We start from the raw sequence: 27,939 nt of genomic DNA, 5'->3' as shown, positions 1-27,939 counted from the left end.
TATCTCCCCGACTCTCTTATTCCGCCTTTGAGGTGCGTGTTTGCCCGTGTTCCGAAGCTCGCGGCCTTAAAGGAACAGGAAGGAACGTGTATGTACATATATAAGTTCAGCGAGCGACTTGGCGCTTGTAAGCCCTGACTCGGATAACTTCCTTCTCGCCTCGTTTAGCCCGCCGCGCCAGCCCCTCGCGCACTGTTATACAGCCTTCTTAGCAGCAAGTTCTGCGTATGAGTATACCTAGTTCGAGCGTGTGTGCGCGCGTGGCGGTCGGATCGCGGCAGCGGGCCGGGTATATAGGTATGTGTAGCCATGCGCCCCTCGCGCGAAATTGGCGTCATTAGGGGCCCCGGCCGGGGCGCTATCGCTGCGGAGCGCTGCTGCGCATTTGAGAGAGACCGATTGCATGCAGAGGCCGCGAAGAAACCGAAGTAGACGTTGATTGGCCGGCCCGTAAATCAATGTCCCTCTTTTTCCCCGGCAGCTGGCAGCTGGCGGACGGAATAAAACGCTGGCGAGAAAGCGGAAAAAATTGAGCGGATTCCTTTTTGCGGCCGCGGCCCGGCCTGCAGCTACACTTCGCGCGCGAGGTGTCTCTCTCGCCGAAGATTAACACCCCTCTATATATACACCTCTATTTCTTTCGATACGTCTGCGCGCGGTAGGGTATTATTGGAATTTCTTGAGTTATGGCCGAGTTTCCACTTGCCCGACGGCCGATCGCCTGCAAGTTGCTCGAAGCGCAAATTAGACAAGGATTCTACTGATGCTATTTTTCTCTTCCAGTTCCACCCGTCAAGCCGAACATCATCGACGAACAGGGCAAACCCGTGCAATCGGAGGCTGGACCTTACGTGGAGGGCGGCGACATGAGACTCACCTGTCTCGTAACTGGAGGTAAAACTGAGAGCGTTTTAATTGGCAGCTAGCTCGAAAGCCCGAAAGGCTCGTCGTGGGCAGCCAACTATTGCTCGTCCGGCCGACCGAAAGACCTCTCGCATTTATCGCGCGCTATTAACGGCGCGCTCTGCATACCGTCTGCTCTGCGCAATGACGTATTTCGTTTTACGCCCTGTAGTTACGCTCGAAATTAACCCCATAAAGCCGGTATGTCGAAGTAGCCATATTAAGCACAGTAGGTATTTGTCGACCATTATATGTAGCGATACAAAAGCATATATTATATGCCACGCGGCGCGTTTTCGACGTATTCAAACGAATCGCTTAGTCGCATGAAAAGCGGCGCTCAATTCGTTTACCCGATCACCGAACAGAGTATTGGCGGGTAGAGGAATAAATTCGGTAACTGATATTCTGGCAAAATTAATAAAATCGATCAGCTGCAACAAAAAAAGAAAAAAAGAGAAGCTACGAAAGAAAAACTAACTATAGCCCAATATCGTACGCGGCAGAGCTGGCGGTGCAGCATGTAAAAATAATGAAGCCATTGTTGTGTTTGTCCAGAGTCTATCCATCTCCCTCGTATCCCTGTCCCTATCCCTCCGGCCGCTCGTTCTTTTTATTCCGCCGGCGTACAGCCCGGGCCTCCCTTTGGGAATTGTTCGCACGCAAAGCCCATTATGAATTATGAATTAACGCGTCTACTACATGGCCGGAGTGTGTCATGGTTGGCCCACCGGCTGCGAACAACGCGCGCCAACTCGACGTTCGCGCGTAAAGTCTATATACCAGTAACCTGCAGCAGTATATACTTGCTGCGGAGAAGGTCAGAGGATCCGTGCGTGTAATATAGCGAGCGGCATATATTCTTGTTATACGAATCTCGCTCATTCCCTCTGATCTGTTGCGCGGCAGTGCCTATAAAAACGATACAGCATCAGTTCGCGGCGTGTTTGCGATGAAGATTTTCTACGACATTAACGAGTCATCAGCCGTCGCGGTGCGGGGAGAAGACACGTAATAAAACTGTCGACAACGCGTGCGCACCCTTCCCGTCGGCCTCCCTTGTGCTTTAATACCCGCACATAAAGACTCGTACAAAGGCAGTAAAGAGCCAGCTAATTACCGAAAATACAGCGAGGTCAAGCACGTGACTACATCAAATTAATTGTACGCCGTATCAGACCCCATCACGAAGCAGCGATTACTCGGAGAGCCGCGAGGCCAACGCCAATTCCGAAAAACGTGATCTCTGCTTCGACCCAATTCCACGGCTTTGATCACGTGCGTGCGAGAATAACGAAATTAAACGAATGCTTTCAGGACGACCCGAGCCAGCGGTAAGATGGTGGCGAGACCGGGAGCTCCTCGACGCCAAGGACGGCCCGGGCGACTTACAGTCGACCAGGCGGAGCACATTGGTACTGAAGAATCTCAGCAGGACGCATCTGCACGCGAAATTCACCTGCCAGGCGTCCAACAACAACATCAGCCTTCCCGTCTCCACGTCCGTTGCCATCGAGATGCACCGTGAGTACATACACTTTGCTTTCAATCAACACGAGAGCTGACACACCCCCGCCGTCACAGGGAACTCTGCTATGAGAAATAAACAAAACGAAACTTTCATCTGGCCAAATAATGAATAGCAGCCCAGCAAACTTCGAGAGGACGCCGGAAAAAGCACGCATAAATTAGTCCGAAAAAATTCTTATCAACGAAAATTTTAATAACAAGCAGCCATCGCGAGTCTGATCTTGCGGAATAAAGTATAGTTAGATTATTCAGCTCTCGGAAAAAGAAACACTGAACCGCGCCGCAGGGCGTGGATAAGCGTATTAACGTCCCGATACAGATCGTTGCCATTAATCTCAGGTCAAAGACTCGGCGACGTCCAGACAACGAAAACATTGTCGAAATTCACAGGCTCTGTGGATTGAATCGCTTCTGATGCTTGCATATCGAATTGACAGTTAGAACACGATAACAAAGGTTGGTTAACAAAGGGAAGTAAGCAAACTCGCGCAAATCTCTAACATGAAAAAATCCGCGCACTATTCACCTGGACGAAAGATTCTCAAACGATATCGCTGTAATTCTTCTGTTGGTTCTCGCATGAGCACACAGAAAATCCATCACAGAGAGGCTCCTATATTTTTTCATTCAAACGAAAAGACTTCTAATACTTTTTGAACAAAAGGTGAACAAAACATGGTATACAGTATTCAATCTAAAGCGAGACACTCTCTCTTTATTTGCCATAATCCAGCCGTATGATTGATCAAATATTTCTCCGCACACACTCACGCACTAACGCCCTACGCGGCAGCATTATTTGCGTCGGCGTACAGTTGAGGTCGCGCGTACTTCTCGGAGATAGCCATCTCTCGAGCGCTCGCAAGCTAGCGGAAAACCCCTCGGCAGCTTTTTTCACTTGAATATTTATCTGCTCAAACAGAAAGAAAGAGAGAGGGGGCACGCCATAAATCCCCCTATCATTTTGGCATATATAAGCCTTTTTTGCCGAGTCGCCTGCGTGCATAATCAAAATGATACTTTTTCAGAAAGTACACGCGGCGTGCATTAAATCGATTTTTTCACTCAACTGCTGGCAGGACGAAAAGTTTTACTTCGGAAAAATAAAAACTCCGCAGAGCCTCGGTTTTATACGAAGCGCTGCGCAAACGATGAAGCGATACCAAAAGAAACCTTCCGATACGCTTCGAGGGGGACATTTTTTCAATCGCAATTGCCGCGATGGAGCGCACGCAAAAATAAAAACGAGAATTAAAGCATATTTACCAGCAAGACATGCAAAAGCCGCAAGCGAGTGCTCCCCGGTGGTCCACAACCGTTCTCGTTCTTATCTACATTTGCAGTCGACCTAACCGTATACACAGCATCAACCGAGCTGTACGAGTTTATGTTTACACGTTTATACGTTTTCTAGCTACACAGGACATAAGCGCGGCATCGCTATATACGCTGTACGTCGCGTACAGAGTTAGTATTCGTTGAGCGTGAATTATACATTTAAGCGATTAATATTATCAGCGAACACTTATCTTGTTCTCATTTTTGCAAAGCTGATGCCCTCGTATATAATGTGAAATTCTCGGTTTTCTAGCCTAGTTTGCCGTCTTGCGTCTCCTTCTACTAAAACATCGTGCCAATCGGTTAGCAGCCATTCGATAATCGATTTCCAAGCGGTGCCGCTGCCCCCAAGCTCTCTATCGTGATTTAGCGACAAGTCTTAATAACCGCGCGACCTAAAGCTAACCCTAATAACCGGACTAAAATATCGATGAGGTTATGTCTTAACTATCTCCAAGCACGAAACTTTGACTTCCCCTCTAGTGTAGCTTCATACAATATAGAGCACACACACACACACACACACACATCAGACACTGCAGGCTTATCCGAAGCCCGCTAGCCGGAAATTTACAATCGTCCTATTCCCTTCTAAATCTTGGGGAGCGGAAATTTATTCTCCCGTATAACATAGTCGCTCAAGTCCACACACGAAACAGAAAAAACTTAATCAGGTGGATTTTTAATTTATCTAAAAAAAGCTCGAAACACGCTCATCTGTTTAGATCAATTGGATAAACAGCTTTGAATAAAAAATTATTAATCGCAAGTCCTTATCAAATGTACAAATCTGTCCCTGTTGATTGAGTTTTTGCTTTTCCTGCAGTCTCGATCTGCAGCTTCGTTCTCTCTTTGTCTCCTCCCTTCTTTCGTTTTGAAAAGCATTCGCTTTTTAACAAGCGAGTTGACGATTGAAAAAGGGTGCCAGGTTTGCGTCCCCATTTAGCGCGAAGCTTGGCTGCTAAATCGGATCACCAAATCTCCAAGCCTTGGAAATCGACGGCGAATAAACGCGGAACAGAGAGAAAGCAAGCGAGCTTGCATTGCTGGGCCGGAACGTAATCGATGCTCCGCTCTTTTGGTCCGATGCACCGACTAAACTCGCCTTCCATACGTATATGCGTCCCCCCCCTCCTCCCCCGTCTTTTTCTTCTTTTGCTCGACCTTCGGATGTATATACAAGAGAATAAGTGAGCGCTAAAAAGCGCGCGCTCGTGTGATATAGGAAACAAGATGGGGGAGGAGGGAGGGAGTATACTGCGGGGAGAAAAGCGAAAATTCTCGGGTAAAAGCAAGAGAGGAGTCTTATTTTGCACTCAAGGAAAGCGATCTCCACTGTTCGCAGCGCGCTTTTTCTTTTTTTTCTCGAAAAAGCGTTTTTCCATCAAGTCTAGAATCGATAGCTCGCGGCATTGGACTAACTCACGGAGCTGCGCGCCGGGAGTATTTCCGCGGCGCTCTTCGTCCTCGGGACGTACAAAATTCAGCAGAGTCTCGAAACAACGAACGCTTTACCATGAATGGGAAATTCTACTAAATCCGCGCGATTACGAAAAATTTAAAAGCTTTTTGAGTTGAAGATAATTAGCTAATATTATTTCGACTAAAACCTAGGGGAATCTTATAAAAAAATAACAATAAACGTTAGGGGAGGTCGATACTATAAGATGAAACTTAGTTTCATGAATCAATGATCTTAATTTTTCCTTACGTATTTGCACATATCTGGCAACTTGTCTAACTTTCTACTATATATAATAATAAACCAGGGTGGCGGGATAACATTGCGCATTGTAAACGCGATAATACTGCTTTTCATTGTTTCTCTTGAAAAGAATTTTCGCTCCTGTAGAGAAGCTTCGGAATCATTTTTCCGCGCGATCGCTAACACGAACAAGACGACATCCGGGCTGAGCTTAGCGTAAACGAGTCGCATACGTAAAGAGGACCGAGGTCATCGAGCGAAAAGCTCTGCGCTCAATCGCCAATGGAGGGTAGGGATTGTAGGGTATTTTCATTTTCTTAATCCTCGCGGGAACACAATGAAGAGCCTTCGGTCCCTCGCAGCATCCGCGGTACGAAGAGTAAGGATGTAAGTACCATTTTTGCGGAAGAGGAAAATAAGAGAAAACAAGCGACGCATAAACGGCGTATTGGAGATTATTAGGCCGAGCTAGATAGTCCGAGGAAGGCGGAGGACGGGAATTCCAGGGATTGAATTGACCCCTCGAGGGAATGAATAGGGTGGGGGGCGAAGGGGCAGGACACTCCTACTCCCTCTATAATAGAGCTTGACTAATTAGAGGTTCGCTGGTAATGGATTCAGTTCAAGGAAATTAGGTAACGCGCGTATGAGCCTGATTTACACCAAGCGCACGTAAGCGAGCAAGAGGAAGTTGATCTCCCCGCAGCGCATCCTCGGCCCTCGCAAGTCTCGCCGAGTCGTGTCAGATACGTTATTTCGGCCACAAACAGATAGAGAGACCTTAAAGATTTGCTTGAAGAGCAGCAGACGCGAAGCGAAAAGTGCTGCTACGTAAACAACTTGACCTACACTGTCATCGTCAAATTGACGGAAAATGTTCCTACTCGTGCCGAATATCCTTGAACATTTCAATCAAATGACCGATTTCTCAACAGCCACAATGTGCCGCGCGGAACTGTACAACGACATACTCAAATAACTCGGCATAACAAAGCTCTCGAGAATTCCGAGGGCGAGAGGACTGCATGCGCTATGTACTAGGTCGTTGGCCTCCGGCCGCGATTTAACCTTTATTTTCACAGATGTCGCGTCAAGATTGCAGCAGCAGCAGCGGCGGCGACAAACGAAAGAAAGCATCCAAGCGAAATTCTTTCCAATCTCTCCGGAGCTCGCTTGCCACAGCCGGTGCCAGCAGCGACCGCGAGCGATTTCCCGCATGCCGCCATGGTCGAACCTAAAGTTTTAAGGGACGAGTAATTTTGGAAAAAAACAAAAAAAAAATTATCATCCTGAAGCGAACTCTCAAGCTAGCGTCAATCGGGCAGCGGAGAAGGGCGCGTCAACGGGGGAAAAGTAATTTCATTTTTATATCGTTAGAGACGCAGCGCGCGCGAGAGAACGTTATTTTGGTTCTAGCACTGGGGTCTTATTCTCTTACGCATGTCACTTGTGGTCGTGACATAGTAATTATGAAATGAAAATGTAACATTGCGCATGCGCAAGCCCAATGTTTTATGGTAAGGCAGTACATTTTACAAACTTGAAAAGGAAAACATGATGAAATGACGTTTGTCATTACAATAAATACAAAAATTTAGCATTTCCTATAAGCACTTTAAAATGTTCTTATAAAATTAAATGAAAACACATTTAAATCATAGAAATAGCTATGCCTAGTGTGGTACATATCAATATTTGTGTAAGATATCTTGCGCGCTTTTTTAAATAAATTGCTTATCATAGAATTAAAAAATATGTTAGTATCTAACATAGTATCTAGAAGTATCTAGAAAAAATATGTTAGAGACTATCTATAATTTAAATGTGTTTTCATTTAATTTTATAAGAACATTTTAAAGTGCTTATAGGAAATGCTAAATTTTTGTATTTATTGTAATGACAAACGTCATTTCATCATGTTTTCCTTTTCAAGTTTGTAAAATGTACTGCCTTACCATAAAACATTGGGCTTGTGCATGCGCAATGTTACATTTTCATTTCATAATTACTATGTCACGGCCACAAGTGACATGCTTAAGAGAATAAGACCCCTGGTAATCCTAGTGGAACGAGTCGCTATTGGCCGAGCCAGGCCGTAGCGTGGGCATCCGCATTCTAATCGAAATTTTGCAGCAGCTCTGTTCTTCTCAAGTCTCACACTCCGATCGAGTTAACAGCCGCCGGACAGCATAAAAATTGCTTCGTGCCGGCTACGGGAGGAAGGAGTCAAATCAATAAACAATCGAGAATAATGGCCCGCAAACAAAAGATCCAGCGCGCGCTATTTTCCAGCGCTTTAATAGCGGAGAAAATCTCTCCTCTCTCGGACAATAAACAGAGTCTGCATTTGTCAGGCTACTGCAGCGCCGAGCGAACTTTAGCGGCCGGCTATCGTTTCGCTCGTCGTTGTTTTTCCAGCGGCGGCGCCGAGCGAGGGCGCTTCAAGGGAGGAAGAGAGCCGGCGACGGAGGCGGCGAATACCCACGAAGACAAAAGAAGTCGCACCGCGCGCGAAATTGGAAAGTCTCGAGGGTGCTGCCTACAAAGAGGACTACAAGTATATGGCAGTGCAAAGAATGAGGAGAGAAGAGGAAGGAGGAAGCTGCAGTGCTGCGGAAAGAAAGAAATGCTTTCACGGCTCCCCGTGGGCGACACCGCGGGCCGCGCGAGAGAGAAACAGACTCGATTAGACGCGGCTTCGGATCCACTGTAGCCGTTTTTGTTGTTCTTATCATATGCTCGATTCCGCTTAATGTCACCTCGCGTGAAAAAACGCAGTTGCGCTCGTGGCCGCGGCTACTCAACTTGTTCAACTCGAAGCCGTGGAAAAAACACCTGCAGGAGCCAGAAGACGAAGAAGGAGGAGGAGGAGGAAGAAGACGACGAAGATGAATACGACGAAGTCCTCGTTGGCCGGATCCTCGAGGCTGATTGTGCGGTGCGGAGGTCGTAGAAAAGGAGAGACAGTGAAGCTTTTGAAGCGTCGCGCGGAGAGTCTGAAGAACGCTCTCAGACGAGCCAGTAGCAGCGAGTCGAGAGGCTCGGGTTACCCGCAGCAGGAAGAAGCAGGGAGGTTGCACGTACAGGCGCTCCGCACACGGCGAACGACAGGCTCACCCGATATTTCGCGCGCTCATTTTTTCCTATCATAATTCCACTCCTTTTTCATTCCCCGCAATCGCGGCACAGTTGTTCTCGCTTTTTCGGTTCTCCGTCTTGTTCTCCGCGCGATTTTTCACCCGCGCTTTTGTTTCGCCGAATCTCGACCGATTGCTGCGCGGAATAAAGCAGGCGCGCTGGACCGCGAGGCTAAACAAACTTGGAAATGGTTCGCACGTATGGTACAGTAAAAGGGTGGGCAGGTTCATTCACAACAAGTTTTCCAGGATTCCGAAAAGCTCAACTTTGCGGGAGCTTTTCCTACGTAGTCCGAGGGGTCCCTGCAGCCGCAGAATGAAGAATTCTGCCGCGCTCTCGCAGCGTCTTGATGCATACAGCAATTGCATCACCGCTTAGCACGCCTTTATCTTCATCAAGCATTCCCATCGACTTCCCATTTTCTCGAAAATGGACGCGTACAAAGCGCGGCCAAGACAACAGCAGCTATCTTTCCCGTGCGAGTACAGAAGCCATTCGTAAACAAATCTGCTCTGCCTCCGCCGTACCTGCGGGGTTTTCGCTTCCCGACCGCTGGGCGTATTCGCTTGCTATGGCGTTCTTTTAATCGAGTTTGGCTCAACAGCTGCTTGCGCGCTCGATCGATAACGATAATTGCAAGAGGGGGAGAGTGTCGCAGGTACATTAGCACTCTGCAGAAAATCAAAATTTAAGGAGCCCGACATAATAGTTTTATCATAATACTGCAGTAATGTGGTTGTACACCTCCATCGTGTTAACCCGGCTTAATTATACTCTGAGCGTGTACGTGTAAGAATTCCAAATAAGCCAGTCTTTGGACTTCTTTCGACATATAAAACCAAGATATTTGACCTCGTGAGCCGGTGCGGAGGTTACAGGGTGCTTGCAGGTGTATCAAAAGAAGGCCCCCCCAAAAATATAAATTATAAGACTGGTAAGAAACGTGTGATTCGACGTCCCCTTCGTGCGGCTTAGCACGAATTCCATCTACGGTACATGACGATTTTTCGTCTTGCGGACGCACTCGTTCAAAACGCATTAGGGCTGTATATAGTTCATAATGGGGGGTAGTCGTTATGTAAAACTGTAGCGTTCGTACGAAATGAGGGGGATGAATTTGACTTTTCTTTCTACTCAAAGCAAAAATGTTTGTTTCAGTTCGACCGCTGAACGTGTCGATATTAACGAGTGAAGAGGCGCCGCTGAGTGCGGGTCGAAAGTACGAGATCAACTGCATGACCTTCGGCTCGAGGCCGGCTGCCAACCTCACCTGGTACATGGAGGGTCAGCGGCTCAGCAATTACACTCAGACGGTACGTAGAAATCGAGCAATGTATCAAATAGCACGATAAGTATTGTTGTAATTGTAAATATGTATGGAGCTTACCTTTTGATTCGCTGTGATCTTCGAGCTGCAGATAGCACAATAAATTAAATACACAATACACTAAACCTGCAACATAGAGCAAGATCGTTAAACATCTAATTACACGGCCTTTCCGTAGAGCTCGAGGCAATTCACAAGTTCGTCATTATTGATATCTCGCCCGGATTGAGTTCATTATTTTGGATAGGTCCGTTCAAAGGAAATAGCTGCGCGTCTGCAAACGAATGCGGAGATCAAGAAGGGGAAGGTGGGGCACGAAGAATCTTGCTTCAGCGATAAGAAAAATTCGCTAGAGTATATGGAGAAAAGCCGGGAAAAAGCGAAAGAAAGAGTGGCCGCCCGAGATTCCTGCGTTAGACGTTTCAAAGTGAATTAACGCTGAGTAATGAGAAGCGGGACACAGACGGAGAAAGATGTTGCGGGCTCTTGTACTTTTTATTAATCGTGAGATTAAAACAGCGAGAGAAGAGGACCGGAGAGAAGTAAAAGCAGAGAGGATGAACGACACTATACAGGGTTTCGCGTATAATAAAGTCGAGACAGTAAGCGCCAAGACATTAGCCGATAAAAGCGCTGGATAATTCTTCAGAGCTGTTACTGAAAATTAAACTGCCCGCTACGTGTCTATATACGTATAATATACAGATATACGAAGAGGACGACCGCGACGACATTAAAATCGCTTAAATTGATTATGATTTACGCGCGGCCTGCCCGTGTCCATGTCCATTACTTTGTCGGCCCCTTTCACCCGTCGCGGTGGACACAAGGGCTCTAACTGATGAGCACGCGATTTCGCCTTAAAAAGCAAGCGCGAGTATCGGGTGGTTTTACGTGGAAACTCTAACTTTTGTCGGAGCGCGTAAAAGCGATAATTTTAGTCCGACTAATTACACCATATTCGCTTGTAAAGCTTCCTTCCATACACCCATACGAAATAAAGCCGATGATAATTATTCGCAAGGGAAGATTGAGAGATTTGAAAGAGCTGCTGAAAAACGCTCGCAAATCTGATTTTTTCGTCGCGCTCTCCGTCTCTCATTTTAGCGCCGCCGATCGCACTTCAGAATCACTGGCATTAGCCGGGGGCAGCAGAGAGCTATAGGGTATCGGTATTTGCATCGGTGACCATTAGCGAGGCTCAGTCCGCACGCTATATCGCAATTACCGGACGACGAGCCACTGTTATCTCTTTTCGCCCTTCCTTTAATCCGGTTTTTCCTCTCGATCGAGATCCCCAGATAGAGATCAGGGCGCGCCGACGAGTTTTTCTTCTTCGCGCAGCTTCTGTGCTTATCCAGAAATCGGTATCGCTTGCGCGCAATCAACGTATACAGAATCAGTTGGGTATAAGCTGTGAGCGCTTTGATCATCAAGGATAAGACGTAGCGGTGACGCGACGCCTCGGTTGCGAAGAGGAAATCGATCCCGCGATGAGCGCATGCGGTACAGGTAACGCGAAAACGCAGTACACGCGAAGCTTGTGAGAGAGAGAGAGAGAGAGAGAGAGAGAGAGAGAGAGAGAGAGAAAGAGACAGACAGAAACGCACGGCGACGGGACGTCGTGTCGATTACGGAATGATCGACATTCGTTTGGCAGTGCATCACGCGGTGACCGCAGATGAAGCTGCCGAGCTGCGGATTCCTCTGTACTCTCTCTCTACTGACTTCTGCCTGCATCAGAGACCCCCCCCCCCCCCATACACACACACATTACGTTCGAGCTAGAGAGGGTGTGTGCACTGTGCTCGCGCGTACCAGCAATGTGTGCTTTGATATCGATCTGCCTCCATCAGTGTTAGAAGCGCGTGCTTTTAGAGCAAAGCAGCCAGAGTTGCTTATAAGAGCACAACGAAATATCGGTTACCTGCGTGGAGTATGTGGAAGTGTCGAGAAGCTGTAGCATTATTAACGTAGCAAAAACCGACTTTATCAGGCCTCTCTGATCCATCGGTTTCCTCGGTCATTGTCATTGCCTTCAGAACATACACTGTGTCCGTGCTAGCCCACATTCCCGAGACATTTTCCTGGCAATTCGATTATGCTTACGTTCGATATGGAACCAAGATATTCTCGTTCGCGCATAATGGATATGGAATCGAGTACCCTTTGCCTTACGGCTATAAAATACAGATACCTGCATCAATGCGCTACACGCCAAAACAACGAAGCGAACGTTTTATTAATATTTCAGCCGATCGCAATAATGCAAGTTGCACGAAAAGAGAATTACACCGAGCGAGTTCATCCTTGCTCCGATAATGCAAATGACGATCGATCCTTCGTGCACGAGACAACCATGTAGAGAGTGACATCAGTGACAATGCATATTAATGGCCGATATTCCATTCCAGATATCGCCAGATGGAAACATGACGTCATCAATTTTAACTCTCACGCCGTCGCTGGAGGACAACGGCAAGTTGATTACGTGTCGAGCGGAGAATCCAAGAGTCAAAGGCGCTGCCCTGGAGGACACGCTGAAGCTCAACGTTTTCTGTGAGTATGCGATATAATGCGAGCCGGGAGCGCGTTCGGAGCTTTCGATAATGGACGCGATTAAAGCGGAAAATCAATTTTTCTCTACACCAAACGCAGACGTGCCGATACTGAAGCTCCAGCTGGGCTCAAACATGAATCCCCGGGACATCGAGGAGGGCGACGACGTCTACTTTGACTGCGACGTAAGAGCCAATCCCGCGGCGTACAAAGTCGTCTGGAAGCACAATGTAAGTTCTGCTTTTCCCCCCTCTCGCCTATATTACCGCGGAATTCCTAGGCTGGCGGCGAGGCTTCTGCCTCTATGCCATTTTAATTTCTTTACCGCAAAATAAGAAACGAGAAACTCCATATGTATATGCATGCGAGAGATGAGCAGCATTCCGCTGCGAAGCATTTTACATAATAAGGCAGTGCAGCGGGACCTTGGCTTTTTGACGTATACGCGCGCGCGCTCGAACGAATTCCTTTGACAATTTGCCTTGGAATTTGCTCGCATGGCTCTTTCCCCTTTTCAATTTTACAAAAAAGTATGAGACGTCGCCGGCCGGCGAAATTACTCGGGAAATTTGATCGGGCGAGCGATGATTCGATAATATGTATGGCTTTGCTCCGCAGGGCAACGTGCTGCAGAACAACGCGAAGATGGGGATGATCGTGCAGCAGACGAGCCTGGCGCTGCGCAAGGTGAACCGCTCGCAGTCGGGCAACTACACGTGCATCGCCAGCAACGTCGAGGGCGACGGCTACAGCAACAGCGTCGAGCTCAAGATCATGTGTAAGTATCTCGTGGGTGTACCGCGCGGCACGGTCAGCGCGCAGTCAGCAGCTGACGACGCTCGTTATCGCCGTTGCAGACAAGCCGATCTGCCTGCCGGGGCAGAAGCGCATCTACGGAGTGGCGCGACAGGAGGAGGCGCAGGTGATCTGCAGGGTGGAGGCCTATCCACCGCCGGACAAGTTCCACTGGGCCTTCAACAACACCGAGGAGATGGCGAACGTGCCGGAGGCCCGCTACAAGGACTCAACCCGGCATACCGAGAGCGTGCTCACCTATAAGCCCGTCAGCGACTCCGACTACGGCACGGTCCTGTGCTGGGCCAGCAACACCGCCGGCCAGCAGACCAACGCCTGCATATTCCACATCATCGCCGCAGGTTCGTACGCGCAGAGCCTCTGCGCACAATGTATACCTGTATTACGTCGTTTTTGACACCGAAGATCCTCCAAGAAAGATGCGTGTATACAGTGCGTATACGGCAGTGCGCCCTCGAGGGTTGCGTTTGAGACAAGGTAATTTGCGCGCATGCCCGCGAGTGCACGAGCGTATAGCGGTTGCTACTCTGTGTAACGAGCACTTTATACTCCGTCTCGACGAGTGCTTTAAGAAACACAAAGCAGCCTTTCTCGCGGAACTGGCTGATAGATATATGCGCAGTCGCTCTGTAAACGGTAATTAGAAGACTTTTCACTCGACCCAAATTCCAATTATTCCGAACGCCGTATAGAGCTACCCCGCTCGATTCATCGGAGTTATTTACCATTACCATTTCCGTATATTTACTCGGCTCGCGGATATTTTTCCTATTATTTTTGCGCCGCTTCCATTTCATTTGCTCATATTCCATTTCCGCTCCCGTCGTATTTTTCATTATCTTCCCTCTTTTAGCCTCCTCCTTCTCCCGCTGCATCCACTGCGGCTGAGCGCATTTCTCACTTTGCGCGGGTAAACGCGTGCTCCCAATACTTTTGCGCTCGCAGCCGCGCGCAGCTCGTAAATCAATCATCTTCAATCTCACGTGATATTTTATTGTTAGCCGTTCGCTGCATAAGCTCACTCACTTATAAGCTTAAACGCTATTGCAGGTAAGCCCGAGCCGCCGTACAACTGCACGCTGACGAACCAGACGACCCAGTCCCTGGCGGTCGAGTGCACGGCCGGCTTCGACGGTGGCCAGAGCCAGCACTTCCAGCTCGAGGTCTACGACCAGCAGACGGGCCAGCTCTGGGCGAACGTCAGCTCGAGGGATAGCGCCTCCTTCAGCGTGCACGAGCTCGAGCCGGGCCGCGTGCTGCGCATGGCCGTCTACGCGGTCAACTCCAAGGGTCGCAGCGACTCGACCCTCCTCGAGGGCTTCACCCTCAAAATCGCGGAGAAGCAGACTGGTAAGTCGACGATCGAGCTGACAGCTGATCGCACGCACGATTTCGCACGCGCGACCGAGACGCGTTGGATGTACGTCCGGGATCATTTTTCTCTCGTTGCGCAGCAACGAAACAAATGAAAAGTACCCAGGCGATGCGTAACGCGCACCTCTCTTGAAATAATTATAATGCTCGTTAAAAGTATACGCGTATACCAAGCATGTTTCGCGGAGCAGACCTCAAAAGCGAGCGCGGAGTAAAGAGCATAACTAGACATTGAACATTTTTTCAAATCCAATTATCGCGTCGACGTTGCGGTTCTCGCTCTCCCTCTGTTTTGTTCAGTAGGAACGAGGTTTGAACATAGAAAAAAAAGCGAACACTGAAAGTAGTTCTAAAATAAGTAAAGTTATATTTGAAAAAATAAGAGTAGAAAATTACACTGTTGCTGTCGCTGGATGTTCACTCGATCGAGACGATACTGAGACTGCCAGAGCTCTCGCACTCTGGTTTACAAGAAAGCTCGGTCTGCTGACCTGAGGCCTGATTTACGTTAGGTAATAAAGACTTAAGCCACAACCTGGGTTTTCCCCAGCTAGGCCCCGAGTGGTCTCGCAATAAAGCTCAGACTTCGCACGTGAATTTCCCGCACGCAGCGTCGCTTATAAAAAGGAACCGCGTCCTCTTTACCGGTATCTTGTCCCTATCATAAAAGATGGAAAAAAGGTACGCGCTTCTTCGCACAGTACGTGCTAGCACGCCTAGCAATAAGCTTAACGCAGGTATACATACTTCGGGAATTTTTTCATTGAAAATGGACGCTCTCAATCCAACACCCTCTCTAGGGCGCGAATTCCCCGAAACTGCCAAAGCCTTGCGCGCTGTGCGGCTTATTCGAATGCGCGACTGCCTCTAAGTATATTGCGGCTTTAATGAATATCAGCCTTCGTAAAGAAGGATATGAAGCTTCTCGATCCATCGGCCTCCTCGTCATTTTTTCCGAGCGTGCGGGAAAATATGCGAGAGAACATTCAAGTTCACGCTGGCGAATCTCCCTCGTCAATATTATAACCCGACTCGTCAAGTGCTGCCTCTGCAGCGAGAGCGAGATAGTCGCGGCGCAGCCCGGAATCAAAGTTATTACAACGGCGCCATGTGCTCTCTCGCGCGAGTACGTCCTAGTGGATTATCCGCGCCCAAGTGTGTAATCTGCATACGTCGAAATAAATTCCCTCGCGCTCGTATAATTTTGTCAATGCCGGGAATTTATGGACTCGCGCGAGAGCCGAAGAGCGGGAGAGAGAGAGAGAGAGAGAGAGAGAGAGAGAGAGAGAGAGAGAGAGAAAGGGGTGAGGTGGGAAAGCGTAGAAACGAAGAGTGAGATGTCGCTTGATGATTATTTATTAACCTGGGGGGTAGGCACACTTGATCTCTCATAAAGCTTTGAGCCGCGCCTCGGAAAATCTGCAATTGGACCTCGAGGGGCTATACGCTGAATATTATAAACTGTACGCGGAGAGACGACGCACGAATATGACCGAGATTCGAACTGCGAGTACTTATATAGGTATAGCGCGCGCGAACGAGGCGAAAGTATTGAAATGGCAGACGTGATCGGAAGTATATGCCCGCATCGCGTTGATAACGAAAGTGAAAAAGATCTCTGACGCGTCTCTGGCGCGCTCCTGTGCGAAAATTCATCGCGCAATCAAACAACCGAGCGCCATCAGTTTCCATGTCATTGAGAAATGCATGCACGAGCGTAGTGCGCGTACTGTTCACAGGAACTCCTGTGCCTTTCGAAATCACGCCTCTGCTCGGCATCCTTATCGGCGTCGTCACGGCGCTGCTGCTCTGCACGGTTACGATACTCTTAGCCCTGAAAGTCAGGAGCGACAGGCGAGCCCAGCGTCCCGGCGACCTGCCGCTCAAGAAGGCAACGGCTCCGAGCTCGGAGGACCTCTACGACGCCGACGACCGGAATCCCGACGTTGTCCCTACCAACAAAGGTGAGTTCGTCGCAACGTCTACGTGCGCGTCTGGCCAAACTCGCCTTGCACTACTTGTCGAGCAAGCAGCATCTATGCATACTTGGTGTTTTAGTACTTTGGTCGATCAAAATGATCGATTCCTTGCATTTAACAAATATTTCTAAACATTCTCGCACCTCGCTTTATTATGAAGCTAAGGGTCCACCACACCTTTAATATATAGATATACTGCCAATATTAATTTACGCGACCATTTGCTCCTAACTTTTGGATAAATGAGGGCTTTTATGACTTTAAAAAAATTACAGGACGTAGATGTCGGTACAATCTTTGCACAGCAGTGAGCATGTGATGATGGACATTATGCGTCAATGAGATCCTGGAGAAAAAGATATTTCAACGTACGCTTTCCTTTCGAACGTCTAACCTCGGTCAATATAAACAATAAACGATCGATCTGATCCAACCCAAAGCATTTGACATATCTGGAAAGTATATTTCAAGTATTGTTTTCCCTGGGATTCCGTTGATAAATGCTGTCCAGCTCACTTCCGTGCAAAGACTGTATCGACAACTAGGTCCTGTAATTTTTTGAGAATTATAAAACCCTCGTTTTTACAGAAGTTGGAAGCAAGTGATCGCGTAAATTAACATTAGTAGTATATCTATATAAACAGAAAATTCAGAGCCTACAGTGTTTCCGGAAGGCAGCCTAAGAGCGAACGCGAGGTCTTTTCGTTTCAGACTCGGATTACCAGCTGACGGGATCGACGGCAGGCACACCGCTGGCGGTGCAGGGCACGCCGGAGGGGCTCTCGACGTCGTCACTGCCTCCGGGTAGTCATCAGCAACAGCAGCAGCCGGCGGCGGCGAATCATCCACCGGCCTACTCTCACAACGACTACAACAATTATCCAACGCTGCCGGTAAGTCTCTCGCCGTCGAGCAACGCTCCTGACGTGCACAAACGTACAGACACACAGGCCAGGAGCGTACAGCTTTGGCGAGCGCGACCTAGAATCGATCGGCTACTACTACGGAGCGGCCGCGTCGCGCGAACTTTCAGTTAATTAGTTCCACAACAAAGCCCAGAAACAGCCGAGCTGCCCGCTATCTCTCTCCCTCTTGCGCGCTGGCTGCATGCTTTAACAAATCGCATTAATTTAGCTGGCGAAACGAGTTTAAGTACGCAAGTGCTCGCTCGCATTACGTACCTGTACACCTATTCTGTATGTGCTACAGGGCGACTATCTATTTGTTGGCATTCCGTTCCGTAGGAGCGGACTATTTTCTGCTCAAAAATTGCTCGGCGCTGCTAATTAAACGTCGGTGTTATGCGCGAAAGAAGAAAGCACTGGGCCGCGTGTTTGGCGTTTCCTCTGCAATAAGTATACAGCCATCGATTCGATGCCAATTGCTTGGCTGGCCAGTGAAATATCCCCTGTAGCCACTCGCATCCTAATAGATTGTTCTGAAACTCGGCTGTGGCAGTGGAGATGATTGCAAACTATCACGGGAAAACGAGCGGACGAAATTTCAGTTTTAAAACAGCCAATTTTCCGGGAACGCGGGCGCGCTGCGCATCGCGGCCTAATTAACATCGCGTTCCTAAGCAAATATCCCCTGGGCCGGCCACGCTTCGTCGCGTCGACAATTATCTTGCCCCTTTGCCCGCGACGCGCTCGTGATATGTATGGAAAGCTGGTGGCGCAGCTTGGCAGGCTTAAAAATGTTAAGCTTGGATTTCGAAGCGAGTACTGCAGAGCCATTAGTATATCGATTGCTTGTAGAGCGCTTAACGACGTCAGGGCTGTGCGGACTCGAGAAAACACGACTGCTTTCTAATTACGAAGTTGATATCTAATGAGATTGTTCGGTGGGCGGGTCTGATCAGGCCGGCGATTCGCCCAAAAACTAATGGCGTAAAATACTCGGCACATTACTCGCGTCGTGCGCTAAAAACAGAACTGTGCGAAGGGATCGAGCCGAGTTTTGAGCAAACGTGAGAGCCTAATTTTTGAACCCGCGCGTGCGCGATAAGGGATAGAAGGACAAAGCCCGCAGGACGCGTGCAAGCGCGATTAGAAAACTTCTCCTGGGGTGGGAATAGGCGGTGTGTTACGGCGGAGCTCATTCGGCACTAAGTAGAGTAAGAGGGGAATCGCATTAGCGAAAATGCGCCGTTGCCGCCGCCACCGCCGACTCTTTCTGCGTGAAACTTCTCCGTGCGGAGGGAAGAGGTGCATAAGATAGCGCCTGCATTGCACTGCCGGGCTCAGCGCGCAAAGTCCCTCTCCTTTCCCGTATACATTTCTCAAAGATTTGGGACGGCTTTCGCCCGTCCGTCCGCGTCTCTCCTATCCTCCTTCCCCCGTCGAGTCTCTTCCTTTTTGTCTCTATGATATAGCAGCCTCGGCGCGCCACTTACTTTCCCGGGCAGACGCCCTATATCTGCGCTACATGCACACCGGTATACACAGCGCGCGTGAATACCTAGACCGGCGGGCTCGAGTCTCACCCAGCAGAACTTTGCTTAGCATTTCATCGCGGTGTCCAATTTATCACCGACGGCGCTCTAGAAATTTCGTGGTTAAGTAGTCTAAAGAAGAGAAGCAGAAGAAGAAGTGGTAGTAGCGGTGGAGAGAAGCGTAGGGAGGGAGAGAGAGAGTAGCCCAGGGTTCGTCGGCTTCGTACAAGAAGCTCCGCGAGAGAACTTGGCTGCATCGTCGAGCTTTTTGCCTCGGGACTCGAGCGCGAGCTTGCTCCATCGTCGGGGGCAATCCAACTACTCTGCACTTTCGCAGGCGTAGCTTATTATGCATGAATTTGTGTTTACATGTGCGTGTGCTTGTTCGCAGCTGAGCGGCGAGGTGACGTACGCGGAGCTGTGCCTGGCGCGACCTTCGAGCCTGACCACGGCCGCGGGCACCGACTGCAAGCTGGCCAGCATCGGCGGCCTGAGCAGCCTCGCGGGCTTCAGCAGCGCGTCCAGCGGCATAATCGTCGGCGGTGGCAAGCAGCAGCCCGGTGGCGTGGGCTACGCCAAGGCCGAGGCGACGGTCTACGCGTGCATCGACCACAGTGCTCGACCGCCGAAGCCCCTCGTCGAGCAGATGTCGCTGTCCCCGGCCTCGACGACGGCCGGCCTCAACATCATTCAGCAGGACTCGCTGCAGCTCAAGCAGGTGCTGCCCGGCCAGCACCATCCGCGGGAGGTGGTGACGGTGCGAACGCCCCTGATATCGAGTCAGGAGAGCTGTGTATAGGGTCGGGACTCCGACGCGCTCAACGTCAACGAGTACTACGTCTGATCGCCGAACGCGTCGAACCTTGAAATTAGCTCCCCCGCAGCAGCAGCAACAGCATCCCCGACAGCTACGTGTTCTACTTGTCCCCCCCTTGACCCGTACCAAGCCAGCACAGCGGCAGACCCGAAGATTCGAGGCTGGTAAGTCGCCCGGCGCCGCGTTGTGCTTGCGATGATTGAACGAGGGATACGGAGAGATGGTAGAGAAAGAGAAACAGACGCCGCGCGACGCGAAAGTGGCGAGTGCGAGAGCTTTCCGCTGATTTGGCAACTTTACCGGGTTTCGCTTCCTTATCCGAAGTCGACTGCCGCCGTCGACGCACAGACCTTGCTTTCTTCCATCGCTCTCTGCGTACTCGTATGACCCCGTTGAGCGTTCTGTACACTTGCACACGCACACGCCCACGCAGACACACACATACACACAGTACGACGGTGATATGCGAGATTCCGCATCGTTCAGGGAACGGAGTCGCACACCGCTTACGCCCCAATCATCGCGGGGAATCGACGAAGGTATTACGCGCGCTTATTCCTTTTATCGCGAAAAGTACGTAAAAGTCGGACGGCGCGCCTCTCGACGAAAGAAGCATTTACTCGTGCCAGTAAAAATGTATAACGACAATTGTATAAATCCATCTTCTGTAATTACTTCCGTACTTACAACGATAGTTTTCTAATCTTTTTTTATACTAAATATACTAATCATTTGATTGGTTGAGTCAAGACGCGCCTAATAATCAATTGGCGAGCATGCGCCGAACTTTGAGTTTCGCATTTTCGGCAGCGTTGTCAATTCGAGAGCACGCGCTGAACAGCGGTTGTAAATACTCGCATACACATATATAATGCACGCACTGTAGGAGTCGGCGCAGCCAAAGGGCGAGAACCGGTCGATACAGCGTCGAGAGTGCTCATTCGGATTCCGGACGATTTAGAAAGATACTGCAGTAGCACCAGTGTATACAACAACCACACGCCGCGTCGCAAATCACCAGTTGACTGCGATAAAACACAGACGTGCACGGACACACACTCACTAGCGGGAGAGAGAAACACGTGTCGCAGCAGCGCTTCTCTCGTTTTTCGCAATAGCGGCCATCTCGCGCAGTTTTTTATTTGAACATTAACGCGTTTAATTAGACTCGGTACAGCTGCCTCTCTCCGCTGTCTCCCGGCCCAGCCGGCCTCATCACTCTCCATTTATATAGCGTTGTCGAGTCGAGTCTGGTATGTAAACAGCTGGGAAGACAAAACAGACAAGAGAGAGAGAGATAAAAAGATGACACAAAGACACACATACACACACACACCAAACGCGCGCGCTGTATCGAGCGGGTGAGCGTTGTAAATACCTGTAAATAACCAATCTTTTTGCGAATCATGCAAGGCGGAGTCGGAGAATGAGGCGAGGGTGAATTACGGCGAATAATTATTAAGTAACGAACGAGACAATTATAAAGATAAGCAGAGGCGAGAAGAGACTTTTAAGCATTAATCTTGCGTTATTTAAGAGATTAGAGATATTTCAAGCTCGCTAATCGAGAGGACTATAGAGGCGCGCGCTCGCGCGAAGAGCTCATTCTTCTTGTTTCTTTGGCGTCGCCAAGTCGTCGAATGGAAAACTCGCAGTCGGAATTTGAATTGTTTACCCATTGACACGCTCTTGCGGGACGTGCTATTTTATTCGACAGCAAGGTCACCCTCGATATTATGACAGTAGTCTGTAGGGCACTACAAGCCGCGAGTTATAAAGCCCTCGAAGACCTTTCGTTAGGCGTCAAAATTTTCATCGTTGAGAATAAACAATAGAACGTGTGCGATTTTTCCATCGCGAGACTGGCGACCGTTGTCGAGCGGATCGACGACTCTTTCGAGTTACCTACATTGTAAGATAATCCATGGCACAGCATACATATTTTTCCAAAGTGCGTTAATCAATTGATATCGTTTGCGAGTACGTCGCTGCGAAGAGAGAAAGAGATAGACGTGACACAACAGCAGAGATGCGGTTTGTGAAAATATAAAAAAATATATTATATGTATATTATATTATATATGTATATGACAAGAGGAGAAGGAAATAAAAATGAAATACAATACAAAAAAGTGTAACATCGTGATTATAATGATTGCGGACGCGGACAAATATTGAGTAACAAAAAATGTCTTTCTTCTGTATGCATGTTCGTGATCATTGTACATTTCGAATAACTAAGAGAGCGAATGCGAGTGCGAAGTGAGGTTACAAGAGCGATATATAGCCGCGTATGATGCATGCGTCAAGAGAGATGGAAACGCGGACAAGACAGCGAGGTGCGCGCTCGGAACACATCGATTTCGCTTGTGACATTTTTATTCCTCCCGGTCCATTAGCTGTAAAGTATTTTGCGGATTGTGTCGCTCTACATCCTGGCTTTCGCGGCTTCGTTCTCTTCCCCCATCCCTCGTTTTTTTTCTTTATATTCTGGTTACTCGATGCGCGCGCGTGCTGCGGAGCAGAGCGAGTCTAGCTTCCACTTTGCGTTCGCCCGGCAGCCGACGATCTGACCCATGTGTTAGCAGCACTGGGTTCGTTGGGAGGTCGCGCCGACCGCGAGAAACCATTTTCAGGTATTTTAAGCACGCGCCTCGTTAACGATTTGAGGATTTTGTACGCCACCGCGAAACGATGTCGGTCGAATATTTTCGGGGCACCGGTGCTACACCGGCCCCTCGCTCGCTGCCGCTGTACGCGAATTCTCGCAGAGTGGGCCAATCTCTCTCACCCCGACCGCCACCTCTCCCTCATCCCTCTGCTGCGCGCAAAACGGATGACCTTTTTTCTGTCGATTTTTTCTCCGTCCCTTTTCCTGGCACGTTTTATTTTATTTCATTCCCGCGCGCGGTCTCGATTTTTATTTATTGCATTGGAGAAGCGCCACCACGGGAGGAAAATACAAAATGTCAGAGTGAAAAGTGTCAGCCAACGAAATAGAAAAATGTTTGAAAAAAAGCACACGCTCGCGAGCCGTGCGCGAAGCGAGAGCGAGAATATCTGTAGCGAAAATGCGAGAGAGAGAAAATTTATTTATCGCGTTATCATGTGTTGTTGTGGCGTGTACTTTGGTCCTTTCGGTTTTCCATAGGATGCGTGTATAATAACGAGAATTGCAAATACGTTTTACGAGGGAAAAAAGACCTACGTGTTATGTTACAAAAGCAAGTATAAATATGCGAATGGATGTTTAAGAGAGAAAAATAGAATAAAAAAAAGACGAGGAAGAGCCGGCAGCGATATTTAAAAATTCCTAATGTTACACAAATTCATCGTTTTATCCGTGTTTTGCGTGCTGCTTGAACGGCGCGTCGAATTTTATCGACGACCGCGGCTGCGCGCGAGCAGTTCTCCGGCTATATGAAAAATTGCCGCTGCGGCCGGGGCGATTGCGAGCGCGCGCGGTCGCGACGTCTTGTTGTACAATACTATAAAAGAGGTTGCGAGAGAGAGAGAGAGAGAGAGAGAGAGAGAGAGAGAGAGAGAGCGTGTGAAAGAGAGGATTTGAACCTCGGCGAGCGGCCGATTTTACAGTTGTAAGCGAGAAGAATGGATGATGACTCCAATAATACGGAGACGGATGAAAAACCGACGACCATATACGTGTATTCACAATAATAATAGATCTATATATACATACGTCATCGTATTATGAAATAAACGTGTTGATATGGAAAGTGGAGATGAGCGATGTTTTTTGTTCAACTCGTTACCCCCTTCTCTTCCCATTAGTTTTCTTGTTTTCATTTATTTTTAAACGATTTGCCCGCAGCCAAAGTAAGTTAAATCTCATCAAGGTTCCTTTTCCAAAAAAGCAATGTCCTGCTGATTCAAGACATACTTTCGAATTCCAATAATTACAGAAAATATAGTGGCGCACTTTAATTTATTGGCTGCCGACGAAATGTTTTTATTTGTCAAGAACTTCATCGAGGAACAATTTTCTATAACGGCTACGTAGCACAGCCTGTAGTAGATACGTGGTGCAATCAAAAATTCCCGCGGGAAAGAGCCAGTGCGTAAATAATCAATCCTCTTGTGCTACGACGGAAGGCCATCTTATTTAGAGCATGTTTGCCCCGGCTTCATTACATTACCTCGTCCCCTTTTCCTGCAGTGGAAAATGCAATAAGGTCCAAGAAAGAAATTCATTTACAATGACAACAGCGTGATTAATTCTCAGCTCTTCCTGCTCTTAATTAAAAGTTACAATCTCCGAGGTAAGTATCGAAGGCAAATGTGACTTATACAACGATTAATAATCAAAATAGTATATTACGATACAAGTGCGTGAAATAGGCCATTTCCGCACAGGCGGAGCGGGATTACCTACATGCGCACGAGTAGAGTACATATTATTTTTTCAAAAAAGCTGTGCAAGTTCGCGCGCACAGCTTTTTGCGAAGATGTGCCCTTTCTGCAAACTATTGAGAATACGAGAAAAGGGTACTTTAACACTCGTACATACGCAAGCACTTTTTATCATTAATACGTATAGTCACATTTCTGATTGACTTATTTTAATGATAAAATACCAAGAAGGAAAATTTTCATCCCTTATTCTTTTTGAGATATAAATAAACCACCCAGCAGTATACAGACCAGTCAGTTGTACATGAAAATTCTGATCTCCTGGAAAAGTGGAATGAGGAGCAGCAACAGCCTCGAAGGTAAGAGATCTAGACACTGCAGGCAGCCGCTGCGGCGCGAGAGCTTTTAGCGTCTCTGAATTCTTCACGAAGATATAACGTTCGTGAGCAATTTAATACGTGAGGAAGAGCTCGCGCGTGCTAAAGGAAGTCGAGAAAGAACGAAATGTTGTTACGCATATAAGCCGTTCTTGGATGCGAAGACGGGCCAAAGTAAAAGAGGAACAATATTATGCATTAGAATTGGAAGCAAAACTTTTAAAGAATATTGTATTGCTCGTGTTTCGTCAAGACTACGTTATGTTGCCACGTTCTTTTTCGTACACGCGCAAACGCGCCCATTACGCACAGTACTTTCGCTTCAGTCCCAGTGCAGATATGCAATATTTTTTAGAGATCAGCGTCAAAATAACATCTCGAAAAATAGTACATTGTGCAACAAGATCATTTAAGTAAGACTAACCAAGTTTTCTCGTCCCTAAGTGCATTAAATACCATATGCTATTTTATAAAAAATTATTGGGTCGGTGTTTATGCGCAATTTTCGAGAATTATTGCATTACTAAGTGTATTCAATAAAAAATCCAGAGTAAAAATTATTTTGACTTACCTCTCACTTTAAATCATCGCCACGTCCTCTGACTTTCTAGTAATTTAATTATCTATACCATTATATATCTTAATACTTCAATTGTATTCTTTTATGATAATTGCCTGTGCGTGTATTTTGTTGTAACTTTTCTGTATGTCCACCATCCAGATAATTCTCTTTGCGACATAGAACCATTAGATCACGAATTCATATGCTAAAAAACTATTTATATGTTAACTTTGCTTAGTTTTTTTAATTAACTCAACTGAGCAGACAGTTTATTAAACTGTAATTTCAAATCAATCTAAAAAAATGCATATTTTTAGAAATTATGTTTAGGTTTATTGAAAAAGCCTCAACGCTATTGGTTGGGTTCGTAGATGGTAACGCTCTCACTTACTGCCCACAACTTATGTTAAATCTTACGGAGATAAAATAGTACGAATGGACGCCGCAGGTATTTCTTTGGCCCTTTACCATATATAAATACTACATGATCCATCGCTGAAATATTAAGATTATTAGGAATGTTGACATGCAAGCTAAGCTCAGAGGGCGTTTTGGTTCCCAGTCCCAAACCCGTGTTAAATGTATATCTATATATAGGCTCACGGACACGCTCTTGCATGTGTAAGTTAGTTCACGCAATACCTACACGGACCGAGCATGCGTGAGTGTATATATGTATAGATATAAATTTAACATGGGTTTGGGGCTAGGAACCAAGACGCCCTCTGGGCTGAGCTTGCATGTCAACGTTCCTTATTGGGTGTATATCAATTAAGATGAATTCAACTTTATTAGTATATTACGATACGTGTGACCTAAGTAACCAATTATTGCACGGCGTGTATTAGCGCCCGAGCGCAGCAAGGGTGATAAAACGCCGTGCACTGATGGGCTGCTTAGTTCACGAGTATCGTATTAGTACATTATGCAACAGGTACAGAAAGGTTGCATTGTCAAAACGAGAGTTTACGTAACGAGTTTTGAAAATACAGTCTTTATGCACACGTTACATACGATATTTTATACCCTGAGAGCAGAAAATTCACATTAAAGTTGCGATTTTGAGGTTAGAGTGGTATGATAAATATAATGACCAGTTATCGAATCTCGATATTGATATTTTCATTATTCATAAAAGACAGTAACATTGCGCTTAATAAACTTTTACAACCAATAATTGATGATTATTTTTATTTTGATCAAATACATCAGTTCTGCCTAGTTACAGGACAATAACAGATCGCAAAATAGAGTCTTTATTGAGCAGTTTGTTTGACATTTCCAGACCAGTTTTGAGATTACTGTATTGATAAACCGAACGAATCGAAGAAAACCGATGAAAAGACAAAATTTCCTGAACAACCAATCGCTTTGACCCAGACAGATTAATCAGTTTGCTTTCTCAACTGCCGCGACGTATAACTATTCTAGATCAAACATCTCGAGAAGAGATCAGCCGCAGTAGCAGCACCAGCAGCGACAGCTTTCTACGCACGAGCAGCATTCTTATGCCATTACCATAGCCCCATCTGGCTGTCGGCCAAACACCTTCTTCAATTTTCCGTAAAATCCGATTTCCAGCCGTCGCCTTTCGTACTTCAGCCCCTCCTTTTCCTCTTCTTCTGGCTCCCCGACCTCCGCCTCTGCTCAGCTCTCGTGTTTCAAGACAGGACGGGGCGAACGCGCGAATCCCGGCGAAACGAGCCCCTGCAATTCAAGATGACACGTATACACACACTCCCACTCAGGGTAATTGCCCACTTGTGCTCGCTGGCTTACGAGTTTATCCGACTTGAGTGATGATTTGGTGCCCCTTTTACTTCGACTTTTTCTTTCTTCTTCTTTTCTTTTTCTGATAATGCTATATTTACTCGATCGATTTAGGTTCACGATCATTTGTTAACTTGGCATTTGCACTTAGCTGTCTCTATTATAAGGTAAATACTTGCTAATTTTTGCACTGTTCTGGAATAGGAAATAAAAAGAAGCGCTTTTAATAGACTCGATGGAGCATTGATCCAATTTTCGCTCCCCGGATGCTTTAAGAGCGCGTTGCGGACGAATCCCCCTCGTGAGAGAACGAGAACTAAAGAACGAAAGGGGTCGGTACAGCCGTTGGACAGTGATTTTCGAAACGCGAACTGGCGTGTGCGCTAGCAGCAGAGCTCGGCTCTTTCTCTTCATTCCTTTCCTAAAACGAGAAAACGAACGTGGCATAATTCAGAGCAGAAATTACCGGTCACGTACCAAACTAGCGGACCGTCTCCCCCAACTCCGTCGTTTTCTTTTCTACGTCTTTGAGCTTTGAAAGAAAGTGGTATATATAACATCCAATCTTTTATTTTTCTTTGAATGCTGGATTCTTCAGTTTTACTGCTAATCTACAAATGAATAACTTTTTATAGCAACAGGTTTTCTCTGATTGCACGACTTATTATTCTTATGTGTACAATTGCGTACACTCCGCTGATGTTGCAGCTACCATAGCAGTAGTGATCCACACTTAGCTGTTTCGTTTTGTTAAGCAAAAAAGAACCTAATTTAATTAAAAGGCCGCAAGTGTACTCTGTACTGTGTGACTTGTAGTCTAATTAAAATGAATGCTTTGGACATTTTATTTCATAGAAGCTCAACCTATTGCATGTAATGTTATCGCGTATGCTTTTTTCAAAGTTAAAATCCTACTTTTCATGCATGAAATAAATGTTA

At 47.3% G+C, this 27,939-nt stretch overlaps 1 protein-coding gene across 5 annotated transcripts in view; it reads left to right on the top strand.

Moving 5' to 3' along the window:
* LOC100114159 (synaptogenesis protein syg-2) overlaps positions 1-23,662 on the top strand; it is a 190,106-nt gene extending 166,444 nt beyond the window's left edge. For 4 of the 5 annotated variants that reach the window (XM_031928730.1, XM_031928729.1, XM_031928727.1 and 1 more), the window contains 11 exons: positions 784-894; positions 2,221-2,427; positions 9,773-9,927; positions 12,356-12,500; positions 12,600-12,730; positions 13,119-13,278; positions 13,358-13,657; positions 14,367-14,666; positions 16,412-16,654; positions 17,381-17,562; positions 19,495-23,662. In XM_031928730.1, coding sequence (XP_031784590.1) covers positions 784-894; positions 2,221-2,427; positions 9,773-9,927; positions 12,356-12,500; positions 12,600-12,730; positions 13,119-13,278; positions 13,358-13,657; positions 14,367-14,666; positions 16,412-16,654; positions 17,381-17,562; positions 19,495-19,902 — 2,342 coding nt within the window. In that variant the 3' untranslated portion in view covers positions 19,903-23,662. The remainder of the gene's footprint in view (positions 1-783; positions 895-2,220; positions 2,428-9,772; positions 9,928-12,355; positions 12,501-12,599; positions 12,731-13,118; positions 13,279-13,357; positions 13,658-14,366; positions 14,667-16,411; positions 16,655-17,380; positions 17,563-19,494) is intronic. The other variant, XM_031928728.1, reaches the window with a different exon arrangement.
* The last annotated feature ends 4,277 nt before the right edge of the window (positions 23,663-27,939 follow it).

Source organism: Nasonia vitripennis, chromosome 4 (genome assembly GCF_009193385.2).
Source record: "Nasonia vitripennis strain AsymCx chromosome 4, Nvit_psr_1.1, whole genome shotgun sequence".
Taxonomy (NCBI): Eukaryota; Metazoa; Arthropoda; class Insecta; order Hymenoptera; family Pteromalidae; genus Nasonia; species Nasonia vitripennis.
The sequence above is the reverse complement of the archived record's forward strand: the minus strand, read 5'-3'. Positions and strand labels throughout refer to the sequence as shown.